The sequence below is a fragment of the Monocercomonoides exilis genome, assembly GCF_001643675.1.
Source record: "Monocercomonoides exilis strain PA203 chromosome Unknown scaffold21-1407046, whole genome shotgun sequence".
Lineage (NCBI taxonomy): Eukaryota > Preaxostyla > Oxymonadida > Polymastigidae > Monocercomonoides > Monocercomonoides exilis.
This window is the reverse complement of record NW_027150566.1, coordinates 466,436-491,337: the sequence shown is the minus strand read 5'-3', so window position 1 is coordinate 491,337 and position 24,902 is coordinate 466,436. Positions and strand designations below refer to the sequence as shown.

Sequence of the window (24,902 nt, the reverse complement as noted above, 5' to 3'; positions counted from 1 at the left end):
CACAATTTCAAGGATGAACGAACTATTTATACTCGATATATGGACAGCAATGTTGGGGCACTCACAAAAAGCAACGCAAAATTTATGATTGATATCCATGATAATTTAATCTCCAGAACTGAGAATATTATTCATGAAATTGATGAATCGGAAACTTGTTTTATGGTGTGAAGCATTATTTTTCAATCAATTTGTTTTTTTTGAAAATTCATTTTAAATTGATAAAAATTCAAAATTGCAGAATGATGATAATGAAGATTCGGGCTTGGCTCAATTTATTACTTTTTCAAATCCAAGATTGTCAAAAGAACAGATAAAGAGCCTTCAAACTTATCTTTATCCACCTTCTTTGCAAGCGCAAAGCAAACTTCGAACAGAAAAGGATCTTATGAACTTTTGGATTCATCGCGCAACATTCGTGAAGGAGATCAAAACTAAAATTAAGCAGAATTTATTCAAAAGTCTCACTAATAGCCAACGTCTTTTGCTTAAAGATTTATATCATCGAGCAACAAAAGCTCATCAGCATTCAAAAGTTAACAGTGAGGCATTTAAAGTCATTTCCCCCTTTTTGTACAGGTTTATCGAAGCTGGACCAGACAAATTTGCGTGTGAGCAGAAAGATGCTCAACTGTTTATACGCTTGTTGTTTTCAATCAGTTCTTTTTTCCCAGGCATCGTATCACCTTATCCAATGCTTATGCTTTTTATAAGGACTTATGTCAACAAGGCAAAAGACCATATTCTCGGCAGAATGGGCAGGAATTCCTGTGACACAACTGAGAGCAATGGTGCAATCAGTGTTGATCAGACGAAGCATTTTGAAGGTAATGCAAGAGACGAACACAAATCATCTGCATCTCCGTCATTCAGCTGGAAAGATCTGAGCGAAAGCCAGATAAATCTCGAAAAACAGGAAAAACAGGAAAAGTCTGGAATTACTGGAAACCCAAGAAAACAGAAGAGAAATTCACAGTCCCCTCTTTCAATATATGAGCTGCTTGATGAAGTGAATATAATGTCCTATCGAGTGAATGGAGTGCTGTCTGCCGTTCTTTCTCTGAAAAAGCTGATCATTTGCTGCATCCAGAAACACGAAGGCCACACGCCATTTGCTGGCACATTCAGTACATCGTCATCAGCAACGCCAACATCATTTCCAAGTCACTCATCCACATTTCCATTAAAATATCATTCACCTTCTTCTGCTCCAACATCATCCAAGTCGGCGGACACATCCCCCACCCTCTCAGCCATTCTCCATCCTCTCAATGAATTTGAAGGACGCTGCCGGTTTCTGGACTATCTCCTCCACTGCGAGCGTCTTTGCCGGCACTACAACGAGTCGTTCGAGAAGCCGCTGGTATCGACAGCTACTTCTGGCGGGCTCATCGCGTTTATTCAGAAGATAACCATCATCTACCGCAGAGAGGTTAAAGACTCCATTAGACATACTCTGTCAAACACGCTGCGAACTGATGACACTCCAAATCCAGACCCCTTTTCTGTCTACTCTGCTTTCTCTGCTTTGCCACTTGATCACAGCGAAATCAGCGGCAGCGAGCCATTTGACCTCATCTTCACAGAGCGCAACGAATTGCTGATTAAGCAGAACTCATCGAATGTTGTGCAGCAGCTTTCGTATGCGATCATCTCTTCTATCGCCTGCACCCACTCGACAGAAGAGCTGCAGAGGATCCTCACAGAAATCGCCCCTCTCTTCAGCAACATCGCCGTGTGCGCAGCAGTCGTCAAGCGCCCAGCTGTCTTCTTTTCTTTGTTGAATTCGCTGTACTCGCGCATTTTGGCTGACTTCAAGGCGTTTTTGATTGAAGTGCCCATTCTGCCAGTGATTTCCTGCGATTTCAGTCAAATCACTGCATTTTGGATTCTGCTGACTCTGACAAAGAGACTGATATTTGCTGTTGTTACTTTGGAGTCGATGCCTTATCCGTCTGTGTTTGTGCAGCATTATGCAGAAACATTGAAAGCGAAGCGAAGTCAAAGCAAGCCAAAATTTCGTTCTTTGAGAGTCTCTGTACCTTCTTCTTCTTCTTTTTCCTCTTCCTCCTCTTTCTTTTCATCATCCTTATCCTCTTCTTTACCGTCATCATCATCATCATCATCCTTTTCATCCTCCTCTTCTTCATCATCATTGTCAATATCTTACTCTGCCATGGACGAAATGGAAGTGCAGCCAGATGATCATTCGACATCTGCTCCTTCCTCTATTCCTTCCTCTCTTCCTTCCTCTTCATCACTTTCTTCAAACTCTTCAACCGCATCACAATTAGACCATCTTTTTGAGTACATCAACAACCTTTCAGTTTCCAATTCTGACGATTCATTGGAGTCCTTGTCTGCATTCCAGTCATCCTCCACACTCACCTCCAAAATACTCGAGGCTGTCCCGAATGTATGCGAGGACACTTTATCCGAGTTTGATTTGTGGGTTCAGCGTCTTGTCAGATTCCACTGGAAGTGCACACAGCTGCACTCTGCCATTGAATCTGCCTTCACAGGAAGACTCGAAATTTGGCAGAGCAGCTTCTCACAGCTCAGCCAGGAGATCACAAACAGCCATATCTTCACAGGCGCAAGATCAGGAGATCCTCTGTCTGTGTCTGTGCTGCTCGCCAATTGTGTGAATCTACCACGAGAACTGAGCATCATCCGGTGCTTCGGCCGGAAGGACTCTGAGAAAGTCGAGTCTGCATCGGAAAGCGTGAAGAATCTGCTGAGGAGTCGGCAGAAGTTGGAGTACTTCCTTTCGCAATACCGCTTGTTCTATGCAACCGCAAAGCCGCTGCAGATGAGATGCTTAGAGTCCAAGCTGTACGAAGTGGAGCAGGACATTCAGAACGGGATGGAGGATGTGCTGTGGAAGAGCCCTTTCCTGCCTTCTTTCGTCTCCTCCTGCCTCAACTCTTCCAGAGTGCTTCTTGAGAGGCTGCATCTGCTCCAAGCCAACTACAAGTCCTTCAAACAGGAGGTCCGTGCAATGAAAGCTGCACTCGTCATCCAGTTTCCTCAGACGACGCTTTCTGAGAGAGAGTTCGAACGGTACATAAGCTCACTTGCTTCAAAGATACGAGCTGAGCAGCTGATGGCGCAAAACCGCCTGGAACAAATCAAAAAGAATGCATGTATGCTGATGGAGAGGATTGGAACAGACGAGGAAACAGCGCTGGAGTGTACAAGCCACATGGACAAAAAGATCAGAGAAGCCAAACTGGAGGTCATTGAGTTGGCTATGCACAGAATTCTGGATCGAATTCGTTCACATCAGCCGTTAGTAAGGCTGCTTGTGGTGATTAAAGGGAAAGAAATTCAGCTGGGAACCACTTTCTCTTCTGTGCACACTCACCTTAAAGCTTTGCATTCCCGTCAAAAGAGCGATCCTCTTTCTTCATCACAAAGCATATCAGTTTCAGAGAGTCTGACAATTTCGCATTCCAATCTGCACAATGATTCTCTTTTTGAGGCTCCGTCTGGCATCTCTTTGGTCAACAACGAGAATGCAATTGGAATTAACATTGCGTCTCTTTTTGACAGTCTCATTGATGCGCTCACTGATCTCGAAGATGTGAGTGAGCACTCGGAAATCATTGAGATTGCCTCTCAGCTGTCTGCCGAGCTCTACATGTCAGAGAAGAAGTTCTCCCAATTTAGGAATTTGATGCTGCGCTATTCTCCTCTTTGGGAGCATTCGTACATGGATAGCTTTGCCGAGTTTCTGAGTCACCCGGGCGATCCTGTGACTGAAAGAACGATTCTTCCTTTCCCTAAAACATTTGTGGCTCTCTCAAAAGTCAGCAAGAAAATCATGAATGCCAAAGAGGAATGGCAAAATCAAATAAAACGTGAAGGCATTACAATCGATGAGCAGCAAAGCACCATCGATGAAAGTGAATCTTCTTCTCCATTTTTTGGAGTATCTGGAACTCCAATCGTACCAAACGTAACCTCACCGCAGCAGTTTCCATTGCATCCATTCTCTTCATCCTATCATTTTTCCACTCTGACTTCATCTCCTTTTATGCTGAAACCATTTGAAGAAACCTGGAAAGCGGACATTTCTTCATCTGGTTCACCTTCTTCGTCTTTGTTTCCTTCTTCTTCAAACTCTTCAACTTTATCATCTTTGCGTGCTATTGCTTCATCAGAAAGTGTATCCATGAAATCTATGTCTGACACCCACAGTTCATACAACATGCTTTTCCTATCAGAAGAAGGATCGCTTCCTTATCAGCCTGTTTCTCCTCGTTTACCTGCAACTCCTCTGTTTGTGTCTGTTGATTACCCTCCTTCAATCAGTAATCGATCTGTGCTATCAACATCTCCCATGCTTGGAGGCCATAAATTCTCAATGCCCTTGTCATTTTCTCTAAATAACTCCATATCGATTCACAGCACCACTCTTCAAGGAGATGAGAAAGCTTCTCATCATTCTCAACCTTTTGGGCTGCACAGAAATCCTTCTTGCGCAGGTGATTTGATAAGCTATCACCAAATCGATGATGTTTCTCCTATCCCAAAAGCAGACATTCATTCTTCGATTCCAAAGGCAATGTGGATCCAGCAGAGGCAGTTTTCAAATCCACCAATTTCTGAATGGCTGCGATACACAGCTCAAATTCTTAGGTGGCAGAACAGCATTATGTCTCTTCCCAGATGGATCAACCTGGATTGGGTGTGTGTGGACACACTGCTTTTTAAACAAGAGCTGTTCTCACAGACTGCACGGAGCAGCCTGCCCTTTTTGAACTTCATGAACAGCAGGCTGAGCAAAGCGTGTGTGGAAGGGACAGATATCCTTTCGTTTATCTCCAATAATTTTGATTCATCATTTACTCATATAACGACAGAGTTTAAGATCGAGATAATCAACTCGATTCGTGATGTTTTGAATGATGCTTCAGCAATAGATTGTTTTATCGACGGTGTGGATAACCGTCTTGAGCATCTCGTAAACTCGTTCTCATACTCTCCACACGAGGCTTCCATTCAATTTAAGTCATTCAGAGAGTACTGGAAAAGGTTCAAATGGACTCGACTAAAATCTTATGAAGTCAATGTGAAGATGTTGGAGATATCTGTTATGAACGAGATCAACGAATTGGAAAAGCAATTTGACACATGTGCAAATGCATTCATGACAAGACTACTGCTACCAAGTGCAACTCCTTTGGAATATAAATTTCCATTGGATGATGCATTGATAATTATGAACATCTATGCACAAGAACTGGAAAGAATTGAAGAAGACGCTGATGTAATATTGAATCTTCGGCACATGTTTATGCACACAGAAGATCGCCCTCTGCCTCGGCTAGAAGAGTGCATTTCAGTTGTTAGTCAGCTTTCAAATATATGGAATCTTATTTCAAATTGTAAAACATCTTTGGATGATGGGCTTTTTCAGTTAACATGGAATGAATTCAAAAAAGAAGAAATACCACTTTCTTTCTTTGATAATGCTAAAAAAGTTCTTGATGAAGTTACAGATCCTGTGTCAACCTTCAATGTGTACACAGAATTTTCAAAGATTTTCAATGAGTATTTGTCAGCTTGGCATATAATAAGTAAAATCAAGAGTGCATCATTGAATGAGTCATATTTGAGTGATATTATAAGATTAAAGAAGATTCCTTCAGATTGTCTGGATGAATATTTGATGCAGTGTGCAAATGGGCAAATAAAACTTTCTGTGTTATTTGAAGTTTGCACTATTGAACATCAACCTGAGATAGAGCTTATTGTAGATAAATTCTGCAAACAAATGGAAATGAAGAGGCAATTAGATGATTGCATTTCTAAATGGCTTGAAACGCCTCTTCCGATTGTTTTCAAAAATGGATGGCGCGTCACGAACGTCACATCAGAGACAAAAGGACAAAATGAGTCTGCGGCAGCAAAAGCATTGCAATCCCCGAGAAGAGCAAAGCACAGAAGAAGAGCGTCTTCATTGAACATACATGAAAAAGAAGTGGATCTTGCAAATCTTCCTGATGTTAATAGAATTCTCTGTCAGCAATTGCTTCGCGAATCAGAAGACGATTTTCATTTTCTTTTTGAAATGTTGTACAAAGAGTATTCATCTGATTTTACGAATGAGATCTACTCCACACTTGATATGCTTTCAGGTGTGATAAAGCTGCTTAATTCATTGCACGCTGCCTACAAACTTCCACACAGGCTTCGTACAGCTGTGTTCAGTCGCATCATTCCAATTGACTCTGCATCATACTTAATAAGCTCGATTATTGATGTGGCAAATCAGTTATTTGCTCTTAGAGACATGGCGAATCCATCCATTGCAGTTCCGCTTTCAGATCATATCAATCAGATGATTGATGAATCTCATACGATTATTGGCAATTCCACTTTTCTCCAAGCAAAGATCATTGCCGTTGAAAAGCCAAGATTTCTTTTTCTGACATGTTATGAACTGATTGATTTTGCTTCGTCGTTGGCTGAAGGAGATAATACCTTTGAGATGGCCCCAGTTATTCTCTCTCAATTCCTGCCAGGTGCGCAACGAATGATTTTGGAGCAGTCTAATGATGGACAGGCGTTGGTAGCATCAATGCTTATTGGCTCTGGAGGAGAGAGAATGCTTTATCCAGAGAATTCCCTCAAGATTGATTCAGATGTTTGGATGCTACCAACAATTGTGGCCAAAACAAATTCTAATATCATAAAACAACAAATAGTGGAGACATTAAATTCAATTGAAGATTTTCCAACATTCTTCCATTGGTTTGTGTTCATGCTGTTTCAGTTCTGCACGCCAGAATATTATCCTGTTCAGATTCAGACATTTCTTGTGGCAATTGTTGTTTGGCACTCCCAGCAAGTTACAGAAATCTCAAATGCTCTTCAAAAGGATGAGCATTCCAGTCTGGCTTGGAGAATTAAATCGCTTCACCACAACCTCAATTACACTCTAATGTTTCTTATGTCAATCCAAAGAGTGAGGTATCCTCTAACAAAAGAAAAATCTTTCTTGAAGCATTTGTTCCACAAAATGTCCAGTTCTTTAAATGCACTTTTAGACGAGAGTGGCAGAGGTCATTCTGATACATTTGGAAAATCAAAGATTTTTTCGAAAAAGGTTTCTTCCTCAAGTGTATCTCCTCAAATGAAATCAGGTTTTGTTGCAACGGCAAGGAAATCACCTCGCATTTCTAAGAGCTATCAATTACGTTTAAATGCTCTACGAAAGGAACAATGCGCGAATTATTTAGAAAATGTAGAAAAAGATGTTAGAGAAGATGCACAAATCAGTCATTCAATATTAGATTGGAAAAAAATGAATGATCATTCCGATGCAATCAAAGATTATGTAACAGATTCAATGGATTTATTCGATCGTCCAAATAGATATTCTGATGAAGCAGATAATTTTTTGCATGATGAATTATTTGAACAAGAGAATGACATGGACTTTGATTCAATAGACTCATTTGAAGATGTCACAGATAGCGAAAGCTTTTCAAGTGGTGATTACACAGATGATTCTGAAAATACAAAAGATGATGTGGATATTAATGATTCACAACGTAATGACGATCTAATTTTCAGTCATTTTTTCAGAATAATTGGAGAAGAGAGCGATTATTCAGAAAAATTGAACAAGAAAAGCGTCATTGCGCAATTTCGCGTTTTGATTTCTAAATTAATTATTCTTATGTACAACTTTTTCAATTTTGATGAAAAGAAGCAAGATTTGTTGAATCAAAAGGAATGTTCTTTTTCTGAGGAAGTTTATCGTCACCTGCTTGTAGAGTCAAGAGCCAAAGATAAATATTCAACTTCAACAGAATCTGACAATATGAACGTGAAATACAATGACCTTGTGAGTCCATTTGCTGTCCAACTACAAATTAATGATGCCGTTCAGATGTCATTTGATAGCAAAACAAACTTAGTCTACAATCATTATCAAAGTGATACTTCGTTGGATCAAATGGAAGATAATCAAATGCTATTATATGGATATGAATGGATTCCATCAACTGATGTATTCCCAAATTTTCCATACAATACCACATTAAAAAGCACATATCGTGCTCTCACTTTAAGTGTGATTGATGCAAATCTGCATCACGCTCATATTAGTGGCCCTATGCTTGCAGTTGAAGAATCACATGTTGTTCTTGCAAAATTTATGTTGAATGACGTTGCACATTCAAATGGCAAGAACTTATATGTATTTCAATGCACACCGAGGGTTGAAATAGATCAAATCAAACAATTTATTATTGCATCAACTGTTGATTTTCACTGGATCTTGTTTGAATCAATTGATTTACTTTCACCAATTGTGATGCATTCGCTTGTTGATTTTTTGGTCCAAATTCGGAAATGGAGGAACGAATATGCTGATTCAGCTGATGGAAGTGCATCTCTTGTTCTTGATGGTTTGATGACAATTGTTCCTCTTCCGCTATCAAATTGGGCTGTTTTTGCAATATACACATTTGATGGAGAGTTTGATGGACGTCTTCCTGATGCGTTGGATAGAGCATTTAGAGTTGTGGCCATTCAGCCGCCATCGATACAAGATCTTCTGTCCTTCTATCTTTGCTCTCAAGGATTTACGCATTCATCTGAACTGAGTCGCAAGATTCAAGAAGTGTTCATGTCTATCAGTCAAAATTTATCTTACGAGTTTATCAGATCAAATTATCAGGCTGCTAAGCTTTTTAACAATTTTTGGTTTCTTGCAGATTTCGCATCGTCTGCTGGATCAACATTGAGAGGTTTAATAGAGTTTGTTTCGCAAAGTCAAACGGATCCAAATGTTTCTGCTCAGGCTTTGTTTGGAAAGCCATATTTCAGAGACTCGAGTACGAATAATTTGTGTATACAGTTGGAAGATACCTCATGTTCAGTGGTATTAAAAAAGTACATTGATATGATTTACGAGCAACTCGTTCCTTTGTCTTTAATTGATCCTGTTCACACATCTATTCCAATGACTGATGAGGCTAAATCTTCTCTTCCACCATTGATTGAGACATTGCACGAAACAATCAGCACAGTTTTCCCTAATGTTCTGTTTTCATCTTCTTCAATGTCTATTGCTGTTGAGCTTCAAAATCGGTTAAAGTTTGATTCTGTCCCTTTTTTCCCTTATTTGTGCAAGACTTTCACCCTCCCACCATCTTTTCTCAACCCTTCTTTAACAAATTCTCTTTCAAAGAATTCGATCATCCGTGCAGTTGTTGCTGAATTCAATTATTCAGCTGATTCATCTTTTCTTACGAAATGTTGGGATTTGTTCCACATCATTCAACAGAATTGGACAGTGATTGTGAGCGGGCCAACAGGATCCGGAAAGACAGCTTGCTTGCGTGTTGTGCGCAAACTTTACAAAATTAAATATGGTAAGAAACCACATATATTACGACTCTATCCGTGGATGACCAAGCTGCTTTCAAACGATGCTGGATTCAATGAGAAAGAGCGCAGCAAGATCATTGTTAATATGATGAGGCACACATTGGCTAATAAGAAAAGTTCAGAAAGTAATACCAAACATCGGGGAAGTGAAAGAATAAGCACAGATAAGGACAGTCATTTGCGGCCACGTTTTGCAGGGAGCGAGAAGATAAGCGATTTGTCCCAGTTGACTCCTTCAAAGCTAAAATTAGGTGATAGCACGATTCATATCTCTTTAAATGATAGTACAGATGAAAGACCGATTTGGGTGCTTGTTCAAATAAACGAATCAAATCAGATTTACTCGTTTCGAGACTTCATGCGGAGGCAGTTCTGCTGCTACATCCAACCCGAAGGTAGCTGCTTGGAAATCAACTTTTCTCATTTAGAACGAATACGCCTCCCTTCTGGTTCGAAGCTGATCTTTGAATCTCGTGTGCCTGTAACAATGCTTCCTTTTGCATTCTATTCGTCTGGGCCTGTTATGCCTATCCAATTTCCGAGTCATGTGCTCATCAATTGGTCGTTTGATTCATGGGCAAGAGAAATGGTTGATGATGTGCCAACCGATTATCTGCAAGCAAGTATTCTGCTTCTGCGTTTCATATTTCGAAAGTGCATTTTGTTTCTCAACTTATCTGGTTATTCATGTGTTCACTCAGCCACAGCAAGAGTACCTGTTGCTACGCTCGCAACAACAACGATAAAGCTTCTGAGCGCATTGATAAAACTACATAACAAATACATTAAAATACATCTAGATATGGATATACTCAGGATTTATATAATCTATTCTGTTATTTGGGGTACTGCTGGACAGCTTACAACATGTTACCCTTCAATTGTTTCATTCGCAAATTGGTACAAAAAATGGAATGAAACCAATCCGCTTTTCATTCCTTCTTATTCGAACTATGGAACAAATGCATCTCCATATTCTTCTCTGAGTAGGCTTTGCGATGTTGATCCTGTTCTTACATCATTTGGTAATCAAGAAAAAAATGGAATTTCTGCTGAAAGCTCTTCTTCTTCTCTTTCAAAAGAGATCAATTCCGACTGTTTCGATAAATGGTTTCGTAAAGAGTTCGAAAATGAAGTGAAATTTGGAGATACTGGAACAGTGTTCGACTATTTCCCAGATTCGGTTGATAAGATCATGGTGCTGAGCTGCGATCTTCAGCCTTCTCATAGTGTGGTTTCATTTCTTCCTTCTTGCGAGAGAATCTCACCCATTATTTCCACATATACACCTTATTTAAACATGGTGAGAGCAGTTTCACTTCTTGTGTGCACTGGACAAATTTCAATTCTGTTGAATGACGAAGATGTGGATGAGGTTTCCATTGCTTATGTCATTGGATGCATGATGTCAACAGTTTTTAAAGAGACGATATGTTCAACGTCTGCAGCTCTCTGTCGTTGCAAATGTGTTGAGCATTGGCCACACCGTATGTTTCTTCCTTCCACAACAGCAGATATTTCGTACCTATTTGATATTTCATCCGACTGTAACAGTTATTCTCCTCCAATCGCTGTCTCGAGGTGTCCGTTGCGAACGTCAATTATTTACTGTCTTGATGACAGATCAGTGATAGATACTGCACCAGCAAAAGTTGAGCCATCAGCAGTAATTGAGGCCCTTCAGCATCTAATTCCTCGACGAAGGATTATTGACGAAAACTTTATGGAGAGAAAATACCTCAAACTTAATCCAACCCTGTTTGTTGTTCCAGAAGATCTATTTTTTGCCTTTGAAACAAATGTCAAAACATCCAATGCTTTTTCAATTTTTCAATTTCACAAAGCAAGCTGCTTTGATTACATACGTATCGCGCAACACATTTGGCAGATGAGTCCTTTATCTGGAGCTCACCACTCCACTGCTGCAACAAACTTTTCTGATCCGATTACTCGTTCATCTTTACCAAAAAAAGATCGCACTTTTCAAAAAAGAAAAATGATTATGTTTTCCAACATTGTCCCTGCTGTTATGTACATTCATTTACGTGTGATTAATGAGAAGCATGGGCAGGTTATTCCTTCAATGTTAGCATATATTTCTGTTTTGCGTGCAATCACCAATGCATCCACGAGGATATTTCATTCATACAGCTCCATTGTTTCTTTGTGGAAATGGGAATGTGAAAGGGCGTATGTGCTTCCTCAGCGAACAAGCAGACTGTCGACTTTTGTTAACCGTGTTATTGATGATGCCAGGTATGTTTTCTTTTCAGATGGTAGTAATCCGTTGCCTGTTCCTCGGCCAAGGCTCACCATTGATTCCACAACTCTCAATGGAACTTTCTTTGAAGTTATCACTGATAAAGCACGGCATCGCCCGATGCTAATTGACACTTCAAAGATAAATATCTCGGAATTCCTGCAGAGTAAGCTGTTCAATGCAAACGAGAAAATTCTTCCGCAAGATCAATACTGTTACTACTGCATCGTCCAATTATGCAAATCTCCTCCATTTGCCGAATTTTTCCTCAAATTTGTGGAGACGATATCAGAAGCCAGAGTTCCAATCAAAGCAATTGATAGCGAGTGTACTGATAATGCTACAATTCTTGCTGCTGCTGCAAAGTTGTTGTCCGTGTCGTTGACAGACGTTCAATTTCCAATAAATAATAGCAGGGTTAAGCATTTCCTGGATGATCTTGCGGCGTTTGTGGTGAGAAGAGGGATTGATTGTTTTAATGATTCATTTACGATGTCAAAAGAACAGCTTTCTTCTTGTTCTTCAGATAATTTGAGTTCTGAGTATTCAACATCTTCTCTCCAATTGTCTGAATCTTCTGCATCTGAAACACAGCCGCATCTTAACACTGTTCCTTCTTTTTCTTTGATGTCTTCAACTTGTTCTCTTGTGTTTTCTACAACTCTTTCAAATCCTGCTATTCCTCTCACACGTTCAACTTCTTCATTAATTGATATTTCGAAATCGATTTCTCTTAATCAGTTGCAATCAATGCCATATTCCCCAACAACACCCACAACTCCCTCATCTCACTTTCCAATTGCTCCGCCAGTGTTAACCCCTCAATTGACTGCATCATCTTCAAGCTTCATGTACTTTCCACCTTTATCTGCAAGTCAACTTTCTCTTTCAGAAGTTTCCTCTCAATCATCTCAAGATCGCATATACACGCCAAGTCCTACCACCCCTGCATCGAGTGTGAAAGCAATACTTGTTGTGACTGTAGGAAACACAGACAAAGACACATGTCGCTGCGTCGATATTTTGAACATCATATTTGTTGAAGATCAACTGCGGCGGAGCATCATGGATGAACCCATAAAGCCGATTTCTCCTCAAGAAGCATTAACATACAAAGTTGATGATAACAGATCGTGTGAAGCATATTTTCTTGGTCGCGTAGCGTACATGTTGCAAATGAATGGATTGGAAACAATTCGAGGATGTGACGTTAGCGTATTGCTTGAACATCTTCGTTGTTCAACAAAGCTGATAATACGAGTTAAGATGAATAATGAAAGCAATGTTTCACAACACCTCACGTTCATTAAGAAAAAGTCTTACACAATAATCTCAAGAGAATTAGATCGAGACACTTTAGCCAATATCGCCTTGAATGTTCTCAATCCATATTTCTCTCTAATCGTACCAACACTTGTTCAAGAAGAGCGCAGATATCAAATATCTCTTTCATCTGTTTCTGATTCTGAAAAGTCAAATTCATTGCCTCTCACCCAAAACTCTTCTGGGGGGATGAAAGAAAGAAAAATAAGCACACATAATCAGATCAGCACATTGCAACATAAATTGAGGGAAGCATCAGGTTATTTGCTTTCGGAATCCATTGATTTGTTAAGCTCAGAATTTAGCCGAACAGCAAGCATTAGATCAAGACTTGCTTCAATCTTTGCAAAGATTGCTCATATTTCTTCGCTCTTAACAAAGCAAGCAGTGTCAAAACGATCAACATGGGGTTTTTCTGGGCCTGATCCTCTTGCAGGTTCGTTTTACATAAACAGCTTCTCTTATTCCAATTATGTTGAATACCTTGAATCGTTTGGCAATGCTCTTGTGTTTGGTGTTCGGAGCCATCAGGAAAGAATATCAACATGTGAATCAGCTATCTACAAATTGGAGCAGCTTCGAGCATATACTCAAGCACTCAATCAGCAGCTCATTCAGATGCAAACTCTTCTATTGGGAGCTGAAGCTGAGGAGATCCTCGCAGAAAGAGTTCGACTTATTGATCAAACAATGGAGTCTGCAAAAACGCAAATGGAATTGACAAAAAGAGAAAGGCGCAACTTCAAACGGCTCTTGCAGGAATTTCGTTCATTTCCATCATCTGATATTCAAACGGTTACAGAAGCAATTAGAAACACAATGAAATTGCTGCTCAAAATAACTTCATCTCAATTAGCATCCAGTAAGCCGCTCTTGAATGAAAATAAGAACTTCAGACGCCTACTAAATTTATGCAGCGAGTTCTGTTTGAAGGATTCTGGTAAGTTTTTCAGTTCACAAGATATGTCTTCGATGGAAGTTGTTCAAATGCTGTGGAACGTTGATCCAACATCTATCAGTTTAAGAACAGCACAAAGCATCTCTTTCAGGATGAAGACAGAAGTTGATTACCATCAACTTCCGATGATCCCGCAGATATTTCGAATTTTGTACAAATGGACGATCAGCTTGTGCAATGCAGTTATTCTTTCATCCACATTCAATGAAACACAACGAATGCAATTCAATTACAACTACAAACTCATTCGATTGGGCATTCGAAAGGAAAACTTGAAGAAAATAACTTCCAAGCTTGATGAAGAGAAAAGGCAGACGCAACAGCATCTAAATTCCATGCACCACAACCCGTATTCACTTGAATATTCTCTTCAGCGAGGAAATAATTTGCGAAATCGTCTGATGGAATTTGTGTATTCGCTGAATCAACTAATTGCAAATCTTCGTGTTGATCTTTCAATAGCACACTCTTCAATCAACACTCTTTTTGGTGATGCAGTTATTTGCTTTTCTTCTTTTGTTCTTATGAATCGCTTCAATTCAGAAATGAAAAGGACGCTGATGATGGATTTTGTTATTCCTGAGATAAAAAAGAATCATATTACTCTATCAGAACACCCTGATCCGTTATTATTTATAATTCGATCATCTTTTGAAATGCTTGATGAATCAAGCGTGAATTCCATTTTTAACGCATTTGGCTCGAATGATGAAGATAGTGATTCAGATATGTCTGATAAGTTTTCCAGCAGCAGCGAAGAGACAAAAAAACAGAGGAATACTTCACAAATTTCTGAGAGTACACGAGATTTTCCATTATCTTCTGCTCCAACAACCAAATGCTCAGATCAATTTGATGAAGATTGGAGAGAAACAACTGTGCAATGCAAAAATACAAAGAAAACGACTTCTTTCAGTAAAAGTGCTGCTTCTTCTGATTCTTCTCCGCGCAACTTTAAGATTCGTTCTTTTGTATCAATTCTTCATGAGCAGCAGCTGTGGTCTTTGTCAGTGTCTTCTGAGACTGTAGATAAAAATCTACCTGTTCTTTCTCATTTTGTAGACTGCTATCATGGTGCAACCACACTGTATTCAAGAACAGGTAATCAGATAAGCTCATCTATTTCCTCTGACTTCATAAAATGGAAATCTACGAAATCTTCGCAACAGACGCCCCTTCAAGGAAATTATATTCTTTTGAATGCATTTCGGAATGATCCGATTCGTTTAGAAGAAAAGTTTGACAACAGAATAAATCAATCCTCTCAGAATATCTTTTCAAAAAATGAGGAACCAAAGCAAATCAGCGATTCAGCAATGCATGAACAAGAAAAATCTTCTGCTTTTTCTTCATATTCAGCAAACTCGTTTCCTTTTTCTCATTCGCCATTTACCCAAAAATCACAGATGTATAACTTTTGCGGTTCCAGTCGCATGATGAGTAATATCTTCACCAGCATTCTAATTGCAACTGGATATTTTTGTTCTTTGATCAATTTCAACTTCTCCAAAAGCTCTCCAGTTTTGCGCGAAATGTTCAGCAATCCAGTCCGTAAAGCGACTCCCATTTTCGCTCGCTGCCCTCTCATCTATGACCAATTCAAAGTTATAACACCTCTTTTAAGTTACAGACATGTATCAATTGAAAATAACCTGTTTTCACTTTATAATATATCTGATCCGCTTGATTCTCCATTTGTGATTTCACTCCTTGACCCGAATGCTTACTCTAAGTTTCTTCATGCTTTTCGTTTAATCGCTGCTGACCTTTCTTTGAGGATGAAACAAGAATCAAATACAGTTTTGAAGGTAGCTATTGAAACTTCAAATACGCAGGAAGATGCCTCTCGGAAAACGAACACGTTTATGTCATATTTTCCAAGTTCAGAAATGAATAAGAGTTTTCAACGGATGAGGACTGTAAATGAATGCAGTCAAAAAATTGAAGCGGAAGATATTGCTGAAAAATATCAAAATTTAATCAAATCAAATCCCTTGCCTTTCAAAGGGAGGAAATGCATCATTCTTCGCGATGTCAATGATGAAACAATTGACGATCGAATATTTTTGGCTCTGATGCAATATTGCTTTTCAAAACTCGCACCATTCCATTTACAGAGTATTTATTCTGACCCCAAACAGTTTAAGAATATAAAAGCTTCTCTGTATTTCGATCAATTTCCATTTTATCTCTCTCTTCCTACAGAGGACACAGCTTTTTTGAATAGTGCATCTTTCCTTCCTCCAATGATCCTTCCAGGAGACTTGGATATATTGCTCATAGCAAAGATAGACGAGAAGGATGCATTCTCCGGGCGATGGACAAACCTGACATTACCAATCAATGTGTGTCCATCTGAAGAAATGGTGAGGTTGACATTGTCCCCTCACGTTGGTAATGTTGTGTTCAGAAAGCTCAAAGCAACTTCGGCTGCGTCTCGTCTCAATTCCTCTATTCAATCAATATGTCCGTCTGTGAAAACAGCTTATTTGAAGGAATATGAAAGGCTATCAACACGAAACTCACTTATTCGTTATATTTGTCAGCAGATTATGAGCTGCTCTCTAATTAATGAAAGGATGTTTCACGGAGATATTTTGAATGAAATAAAGCTGGTTTTCTTTTCCAAAACACCTGAAGAGGAATCATGTGCAACGCAGATTGCTCCTTCAAATGCTTCAATTGATATTCAACAGCAGTTGGCTGCAACAATATCATATACGAGAATAGATTCTGTTACATCTCTGCAGCAAACTGTTTCATCAGAGCATTTTCCTTCATCTCTTTCTGAAGCCAAATTTCATGAAGAAGCAATTGATAACACGTTGACAACAAATATTACAAGGGCATATAATTCCATATCTTCGTTTCCTTCTGATACATCTTCCTTAAAGCAAGCACAATCTATCTCATTTTCATTGCCCATATTTGAAGCAGGTTTCGGAAAAAATGATCAAAAAGATCGCTTTCAAATTTTTCATGAAAAAAATAAGCAAGTTCCAATGCTTGAGAATTCTAAGAAATCTTTTTCAAATATCAAAATGTCTTGCAATGATAATCTTCCAGTGAACTCTTTTTCTTCATCATTGGAACTTCCTTCTGAAGAAAAATACAAACGTCATGCTTCGGAAGAGATAAGCATTCTTTCAGGGATGAGTAATGATTTCGGAAAAATACTACAGAATGGATGTTCTCAGAGCAAACAGTCAATAATTCCAAGAGTGAGACGCGTTTCTGCATCGCTGATTGTGCAACTGATGAATTATGATGAGTCTGAGGAAAAGAGTTTTCTTGAAATCTACAAAGATGTCAAAATGATGAGTGATGCATGGAAAGCAAAAGAAATTGCACTTCAAAATTCACTGGAATGGCTCGGTTTTTGCTTCATATGGGAAATACAACAAATCAGGCCAATCATCGATCCACTCGCAATGGTCTGCTACTCGTGGCTTCGAACGCGAGGATATCCTTTTTCTATGAACTCTCCACATCTTTGGCGGGCCAGCAGCTATCACTATTTGGTTGGCCATTTAATGGCAGTTGTTGAGGATGTTACACTTGAGGAGAGAGATGATTGCAAGGCATCATCAACAGAGGAGAATATGACGAAAATAGAAAATTATTGTTCATCTAGTCATCAACAATGTGATTCTTCACAGCAGATAGTAGCAAAAAATGTTGAAATAGCATCTCCTAGTTCATTTTCTAAGGAGTCAAATCATTTGACTGGTTGCTTTCCCGGAAGTTCATTTAAGGATGGGTATCGCAACAGTGACACTGAGCATCGAGAAATGAACGACTTCAATCGATCTGAACAGCAATCGTATTTGTCTTCAACTGTTCGTGCCGATGTTAATCCTGTATCGTTAATTGATTATTCGTTGATAAGAAACTGTGTTAATAAACAAGCTTACACAAACGAAGAATTGGAACTGAAGCTGATGCAAGCATTCATCGAGACGCAAATTCGAAGCGATCCAAATTTATCATCCATTGGAATAAAATCACAATTGAGATCACGAATAATTCGTGTTTCTTTAGATGCTCTGTTTGGAAAATTCCTTCTTTCATCTACAAGCGAAACGGATGTTATTACATTTTTCTTGTATATTTCAATCAGAATGTCAAGTGAAGCACATGAAGGATTGACTCCTGTTGAACTTAATGCTTTGTATTATCCGCAAATTCTTGTTCTGCACGACATCCCCCCACATCCTATCCATGTTCCAGATAGTACGACTAATTACCAGCCTCAGAATGTTCTCTTCACAGAAATTATCCAACTTCATTTCCCTGTTGAAACAGCAGTTCTACAAACTGCTGGACTCATTCCACAGAATCCTGTCCCATCCTGGCTTCCTGGCATAACTTGGAAAAACCTATTTGTTCTTGCTGCCATCTGTCCTGCTTTTCGTCCGATGGTGATTGATCTTGATCAGAACTCTGCAAGTGCATTTGCTCAAATTGACAGCTTGCCTCTTGAGACGAACGTGCATCATTCTGTTATGCTGAAGGTTATGAGAAGATCAAAATTGCCCATACACAGCTTTGATGAGGTTAAAAATATTGTTCAGGAAATACTGGAATCAAATAAACTTGAAGGCATCAGCAAAGCAAAAGAAATTGATGAATCTTCTCAATCATTGAATAAAGACGATCTCAGAAAGATGACTTTTTTTTCTCCTTTTCCACTGCCTCAGATTCAAGTGGATGTTGGGCAGAGAGTAATGTCAAGATTGTTTCCGCACAAAGCACCGTTTGAAATTATTTCTCAGAAAGACATGAATTATTCGAATGATGAATTTCAACGTTTGCAACACATAAAAGAAAGCTTTTTCCAGTCTGCACAGACTCCAAAAGAATTAATGGAAAAGCATCAGAACATGAAAAGACAAGCATACGAAGAAAGAAATGAAGACACATCTTTTGATCGATTTGCTGGACGAATGGAATTTAAACTATTGAATTCATTTCTAATGTCAAACTCAATTACTGATGAAATGACTAAAGAAATGTCCAATCCATCTTCAAGGCAAAGTGATTCATCATCCGATTTATTAAGCTCCAGCATACTCTCGTTGGCTGATCTTCGTTCTATTCCAAATTGCAGATCTGCAACAACTTCTTCGCAAACTCGAGCTACTTCTGTATTTTTCACAAATTCGCAGAGGAAATGGGGAGAATGGTTTTTTAATAAGTGCCCTGAACTTGAGGAGTTTCCCAACAAGCAAATGTTATCATTGAACAGATTCCAGCGTGCTTTGCTGATATCAGTTATTCTTCCTTCTCGCTTCCGTCAAGCTGCAAAGCTGGCTATATCAACACAGCAGTTCACTGGTTGTGGCACAGCCTATTATTCCTCTCTTCTCCCAGTAGCCAGAGGCAGAAATTTTATGGGCTTAGCGACAGAGAAATCGTTTCGTCCGAGTCCATTTTTCTACTGTGGAATCTCTTCGCTTGAGGAGATTATTAAGCCTAGTGATCCGCTTGCAAATCGCTATGTTAGATTATTTAATGGAAGGCCAGCAACAAGTGGCAGAATTATTTCACTTGCTGTTCAGAGCTTGAAATCCACAGACACAATTGATGAACACAGAGTTGCCAAGGATATAAGTGCACTGGGAGAGATAAAAGGAATATCAACAAATGTAATTCGTATCTCTGAACAGTATCGCAATTCAAAGAAAATACTTGAAATCCAAACTTCGAAAATTGCTTCATTTGAGAGTTTTTGGGAGCTTGCATGGGAATGCACCGAAAAGAGTTTAAATCAATTTCTCGCTGAAGGTGGTTGGATTGTCATTGAGGATCTGCATTTGGCAACTCCAATTTTTATAAGTCATTTTTCAAAGTGGATTGAAGAGAACTATATCCCAACAAAGGAGTATTACGTGGACGATTCAAAGAATAGAATTTTGTGGATCATTCTTCCAGAACGGGAATATAAGAAAAAATTATCATGCCTCAATAATTTCAGCTTATCAGTTTCTATGGTTGTGCAGCGTGTGTCAATTCGTCCTCCTTGCACATTCCGCGGCAATTTGTGTTGTGCATTGCTGAGCAACATCAGTAAGAAATCATCAGATATTATTTTAAGAACAGCTCATCATTATGATTCTTCTGCAGATCTGAATTCAATCATTCATAAGCAAATAATCCACTTAGTATTTACGCTTATCACATTCACTTCTCTTGTTATTGAGTATTTTCGAGTGTATGGCCCTACGCTGCACTTTCATAAATTCTCTATTCCAAACAAAGCGCATAAAGATGTAGTCAAGCTTATAACGAACATCCAAGCACAAAAATTTAAGATTAATTCAAGAAGAAATGATTCTCTTCGCAAAAGGAATGCTTTGGCAGAGAATTGGGCATGGATGCGAATACATGAGAATCTCCGAGAAAGAGTGTTTCCATTCTTGTTAGGAACAATGCCGAATTCAGTTTTCCAATCACTTTGTACAACTCTTTTGCATCCACAATTATTTGTCTCAAAGACATCGTTGCCAATTACTACAGATGTTCCAAATCCTGTTTTGGATAATGGATTCACTGATTTGTCTCAATATCTCAGAGCCATTCAAGCGGGACATCTAATTGAAAGAGTTGACTTTCGGTTTGAAAATGATTCCTGCCAGAGTTTGCAATGTAGTCAAACAGAAGTTAAATCTCTGGTAGAATATTGTTTGGGATCTATTGTTGGATCAAATATTGCTCTTTCTCCTCTTTTATTTAGCGCAAGTGGAGATCTTATTGACATGCAAAATGAGAATCTTGCTTGGAGATGGAACATGCACCAAGCTAAAATGCAAATGATGTCTATTAACTCTGTTAGTACTGCAATGACTATCTCAGCAAAGCGCAGCAGATTTACTGTTGGAGCGACGCCTTACTATCACCCAGCAATTGTCTTGCGCATCTGTGAAGAGATAACTTCGTTGCTTCCACCTCTGCTCTTCGATATTAATTCGCTCTGTCAATGCACTGGGATTGCATGCATCACAGAGAAAAACATTCCACCAACGTTTATTGCTATGCTCAGAGAAGCAAATCTTCAGAATTGTTGCTTGAAGCAATTATATCAATTTTTGAATTCTTTACCTACATTTCGAACAACAAAAGATGAAAATAGCAAAATTGTTGTTGAAGAAGGAGCTTGCAGCGCACCTTTGTTGATGCCTGATTTTATAAACCAAGTTAACAGAACGTCATCAACTTCTTCATTAAGTTTTTCACATTTCCAGCAAGATTATCAGTTTTCGCTTGATGGGGAGATTCCTGATGAGAGTAAATTTGACTTAGACTTTGAATATTTCACATCCTCTCCATTTAATTCCGAAATTGCATTTAACACAACGACCAATTCAAGACATTTTATCTCCAGTTGGATCTCTCTCAGTTGCGGACAAGTGCCTTTATCGTGGCTGGTGCTGCCCCAAGACCATACAAATAAGAGTTCACACATTTTGTCCGCTTCTCCTGTGAGGTTTATCCTTCAATGGATAAATAACATGATTGCGAGCTTCCATCAATTGCATAACTTGTTCTCGTTCGTGCCAGTGGAGCATCGATTTGCAGACCTTACAAACTATCCACTTCCGGTTAATTCATTTTTGGCTCATGGAGAAGAAGTGATGAGAAAGCCTTCTGTTATTCTGCCACCTCAAATACGAGTTTTTGGAGCATTTATATGCGAGCTCAAAAAAGAGATTACTCAAGCACTCAACAGCCAAGAATTTAAATTAATAATTGAAAAGATGAAAGAAAATGCAAGATGTGCTTTGAGTACAACTAAATCTCGCAAAAAATCACAATCATTTCCACTTCAATCGAAAGTGATACATAAATTTGAAAGTGTTACTTCAAGCAATACCATCCAAGTCGGTCAAGAGCTATTGCACAGCTATCAAGCTGTACACTCCACAAGCTCTAATCCAAAATCTGTGGACTCTCATTTTATAAAAAAGCATCATAATATTTTCCAACCTTTTGCTCAGACAAAAATTTGTTCAGAAACAAATGCAACTTCTTTGTTCCCTTCTTCTCGTGTCAACCCTTTGAATTTGAAATTTTCACAGTGCTCTTATGAAAAGGAAAGTCAACAAAATAAGTTATTTCATGACAATTATCAAATAATAGAAAATTCAAAAAGGAAGCATGGATTTTGTGATAATTGTTGCGAAAATGAAATGACATACTCTAACAGTTACTTGCAAGAGTCAAATGAGCTTATTTCATCTGCCAATGTTTACATCATTCTTGTTCCTTCCACTTACCGATCTCTCTCTGATCTTCCAGAACAGCTTGTATCTTCAATAAAACTTCGAAATTTATTTGCCTTGTTTTTCGGGGGAATGCATTTATTATGCCCTCAATCTCTTTCTTTTGATCAAAAGAGTGTAAGCATTCAGCGCACGGATTATCCGAGTCTCGACAACACATTCCATGCGGTGGCATCGAGTAAGTCGTCGAGTCGTTTCTCGCAAGCCTCTTCGTTCTCTGCTGTTTCGTCTCTTCTTTCCTCCTCACATGACATTACAGCTTCTTCATCCACTCATTCCTTTTTAGATTTTTCTGTTCCCAATCCTTCAAAGATTATTATTTCTTATAATGAAGCAGATCGGCAGGATTTTATTCCTCCGTCACTTTCAAGAACGCCTCTCACTTCTTGTGGCCTCCCTTTCATGCGGTTGTGCATATGCCTCCGAAATAGGAAAGGACAGTTTCAGTTGCTCAATGGAGATGTATTGGATGCTCGTGCCATCCAATCTCTTCATGCTTTATGTTTTCCAGTGACTTTGTCTGGCTTCTATCGCCCGTTTCGATCCGTTCTTTCAATAATTCCTGATGAACGTGCAACGTCTTCTAGGCGTTTCTGCAATGGAGTTGATCATTCCACTGCTGTATCTTTTGAACTACAAGGGTCATCTTACTATTCAATGGACAAAGTTAGTTTTTGATTATCCATAATTATTAACAAAGTTATAGTATTAATTTCTGGGATTCACTTCATGACTTTGAAATGTCACAAACAATTTTTGCATTTTTTTGTTATTATACATGTATGATAATAAATCTTTATGTATGTATTACAATTTGACTTACAATGCTTCATATTTATTTGCGTAAGGTTAACCGCTTATAAGTGTGTTATATATGTATCTCGGCATTTTGTAAGTGTTTATTCCTTTAATATTCTTTGAGTGTAATTTATATGTTTTTTACGCTTTTCTTACAATGTGATTATTGAGCTAACTGCTTTGCATCATCTTCTTTTTATCATGAATTATGTTTTTTTTTTTTTTTTTTTTTTTTTTTTTTTTTTTTTTTTTTTGTTTGTTTGTTTGTTTGTTTGTTTGTTTGTTTGTTTGTTTGTTTGTTTTTGCAATGAATACTTTTGAATGTAAATCATTTTCTTTTATTATTTGAACTGCTTTTGAATTTAAAATATTTCTCAATCTTCTTTCAATTTTGCTCCAAGAGTTCCTCTTCTTTCAATGGTGTTTAGCTCTTTTGCAATTTCAGTCGCCAGAAGCACGTTATTTTCTACGAGTGCAATGTTGGATGCTAAAGATTTTCCCTCTGTAAGCTCACAGATTTTTGCGAGAAGAAACGGAGTCGAACGCTTGCCAGAAATCCCTTTATCTTCAGCTTCGCTAATTGCTTTTTCAATAACTCCGTCAATTATCTAAAGAAACGGTATGTAAATGTAGCAAATTATTTTAAAATGATGAAAAGTCAAAAAAATATTAAACTACAAAATAAAAGTCAAAGAAATACCTCATGAGGAACTTCTTTATCTTTATCGATAGGATTTGTTACAATCATCCCATGACTTGATTTGAGAATGTGTTTATTGACAAAATGCATTTCAGCAATTTCTTTAGCTGTATTCAATTGCATTTCAAGTTTCAAGCCCGAAGTTGAAGAATAAAAAGCAGGAAGATCGCTTGTTTTATAGCCTACAACAGGAACACCTTCCGTTTCAAGATACTCCATTGTTTTTGGAAGATCGAGTATTGCCTTTGCACCAGCACATACAACGATAACAGGAGATTTTGAAAATTCCCTCAAATCTGCTGACACGTCCCATGTTTTTTCTGCTCCTCTATGAACTCCGCCAAGCCCCCCTGTTGCAAAAACAGAAATTCCAACTGATGCAGCTAACTGCATTGTTGCGCAAACGGTGCATGCTCCATCAAGACCTTTTGCCATAGCAAATGCGAGATCTCTTCGAGAACATTTTAGGACTTTTGTACCTTCTTTCCCTAAATGTTCTATATCGTCGTGTGTCAATCCAATCTTTGCAACTCCCTTCAAAAACATAAAATCAAAAATATCAAAATCCTGGGATGAATTATTGAAGTCATGCCCCAATGAGTGCAATAGTAGCTGGAACCGCTCCATTCTTTCGAATCAGATCCTCCATCCTGTACGCCATCTGGAAATATATAAAATCAAAAATATCAATAAAGTTATCGATCTAACCTGAACATTTTCCGGGTATGGCATTCCTTATATTTCAAAAAATAGAAGTTTTAAGTAATTATGAAAAAAAGTTTTCGTTTCAAACCATGTGATATTATAGTTGATTCTAAAAAAGAAATGAAGGAAATGATGCAAATTAAAAAGCCAAACCAAGTGCAACAATTGGACGCTGCTCTCTTAATGCCTCTTCGACTTCGTCACTTGTAACGATTTTTGGTTCGTGCTTTCGTTCAATAATTTCTGTCATTTATCAAAAATAAATATTTGAGGGAAGATCGATAATTTCTTTAATGCAGATAATTATTTTTGATATGAAAGAGATTGAAATTGCTTGAAAATAATTCTTTTGTAGTTTGATTCAACAAATCATACACAAATATTATAGATTGTTCAAAAAATAGATTGAAACAAATTTTTCAAAAAGAGAATCTGTTGAATGCTAAATATTTAGTAAAGATAACT

At 38.4% G+C, this 24,902-nt stretch overlaps 3 protein-coding genes across 3 annotated transcripts; 2 read left to right on the top strand and 1 right to left on the bottom strand.

The window, feature by feature from the left end:
- Nucleotides 1-162: 162 nt before the first annotated feature.
- MONOS_8071 (uncharacterized protein) lies at nucleotides 163-15,389 on the top strand (the record flags this gene model as incomplete). Its single annotated transcript, XM_067878452.1, has 3 exons — nucleotides 163-165; nucleotides 242-15,189; nucleotides 15,359-15,389. The coding sequence occupies 3 exons, from the start codon at nucleotides 163-165 to the stop codon at nucleotides 15,387-15,389; spliced, it is 14,982 nt and encodes a 4,993-aa protein (XP_067727771.1).
- Nucleotides 15,390-16,993: 1,604 nt separating this feature from the next.
- On the top strand, nucleotides 16,994-22,912 carry MONOS_8072 (uncharacterized protein; the record flags this gene model as incomplete). The annotated part of the gene is made up of 1 exon (XM_067878453.1): nucleotides 16,994-22,912. One exon carries the CDS (start codon nucleotides 16,994-16,996, stop codon nucleotides 22,910-22,912), a length of 5,919 nt encoding a protein of 1,972 aa, XP_067727770.1.
- A 455-nt stretch (nucleotides 22,913-23,367) lies between these two features.
- On the bottom strand, nucleotides 23,368-24,278 carry MONOS_8073 (putative Pseudouridine 5'-phosphate glycosidase; the record flags this gene model as incomplete). Its single annotated transcript, XM_067878454.1, has 2 exons — nucleotides 23,368-23,640; nucleotides 23,733-24,278. The coding sequence occupies 2 exons, from the start codon at nucleotides 24,276-24,278 to the stop codon at nucleotides 23,407-23,409; spliced, it is 780 nt and encodes a 259-aa protein (XP_067727769.1). The 3' UTR covers nucleotides 23,368-23,406.
- Nucleotides 24,279-24,902: the final 624 nt, after the last annotated feature.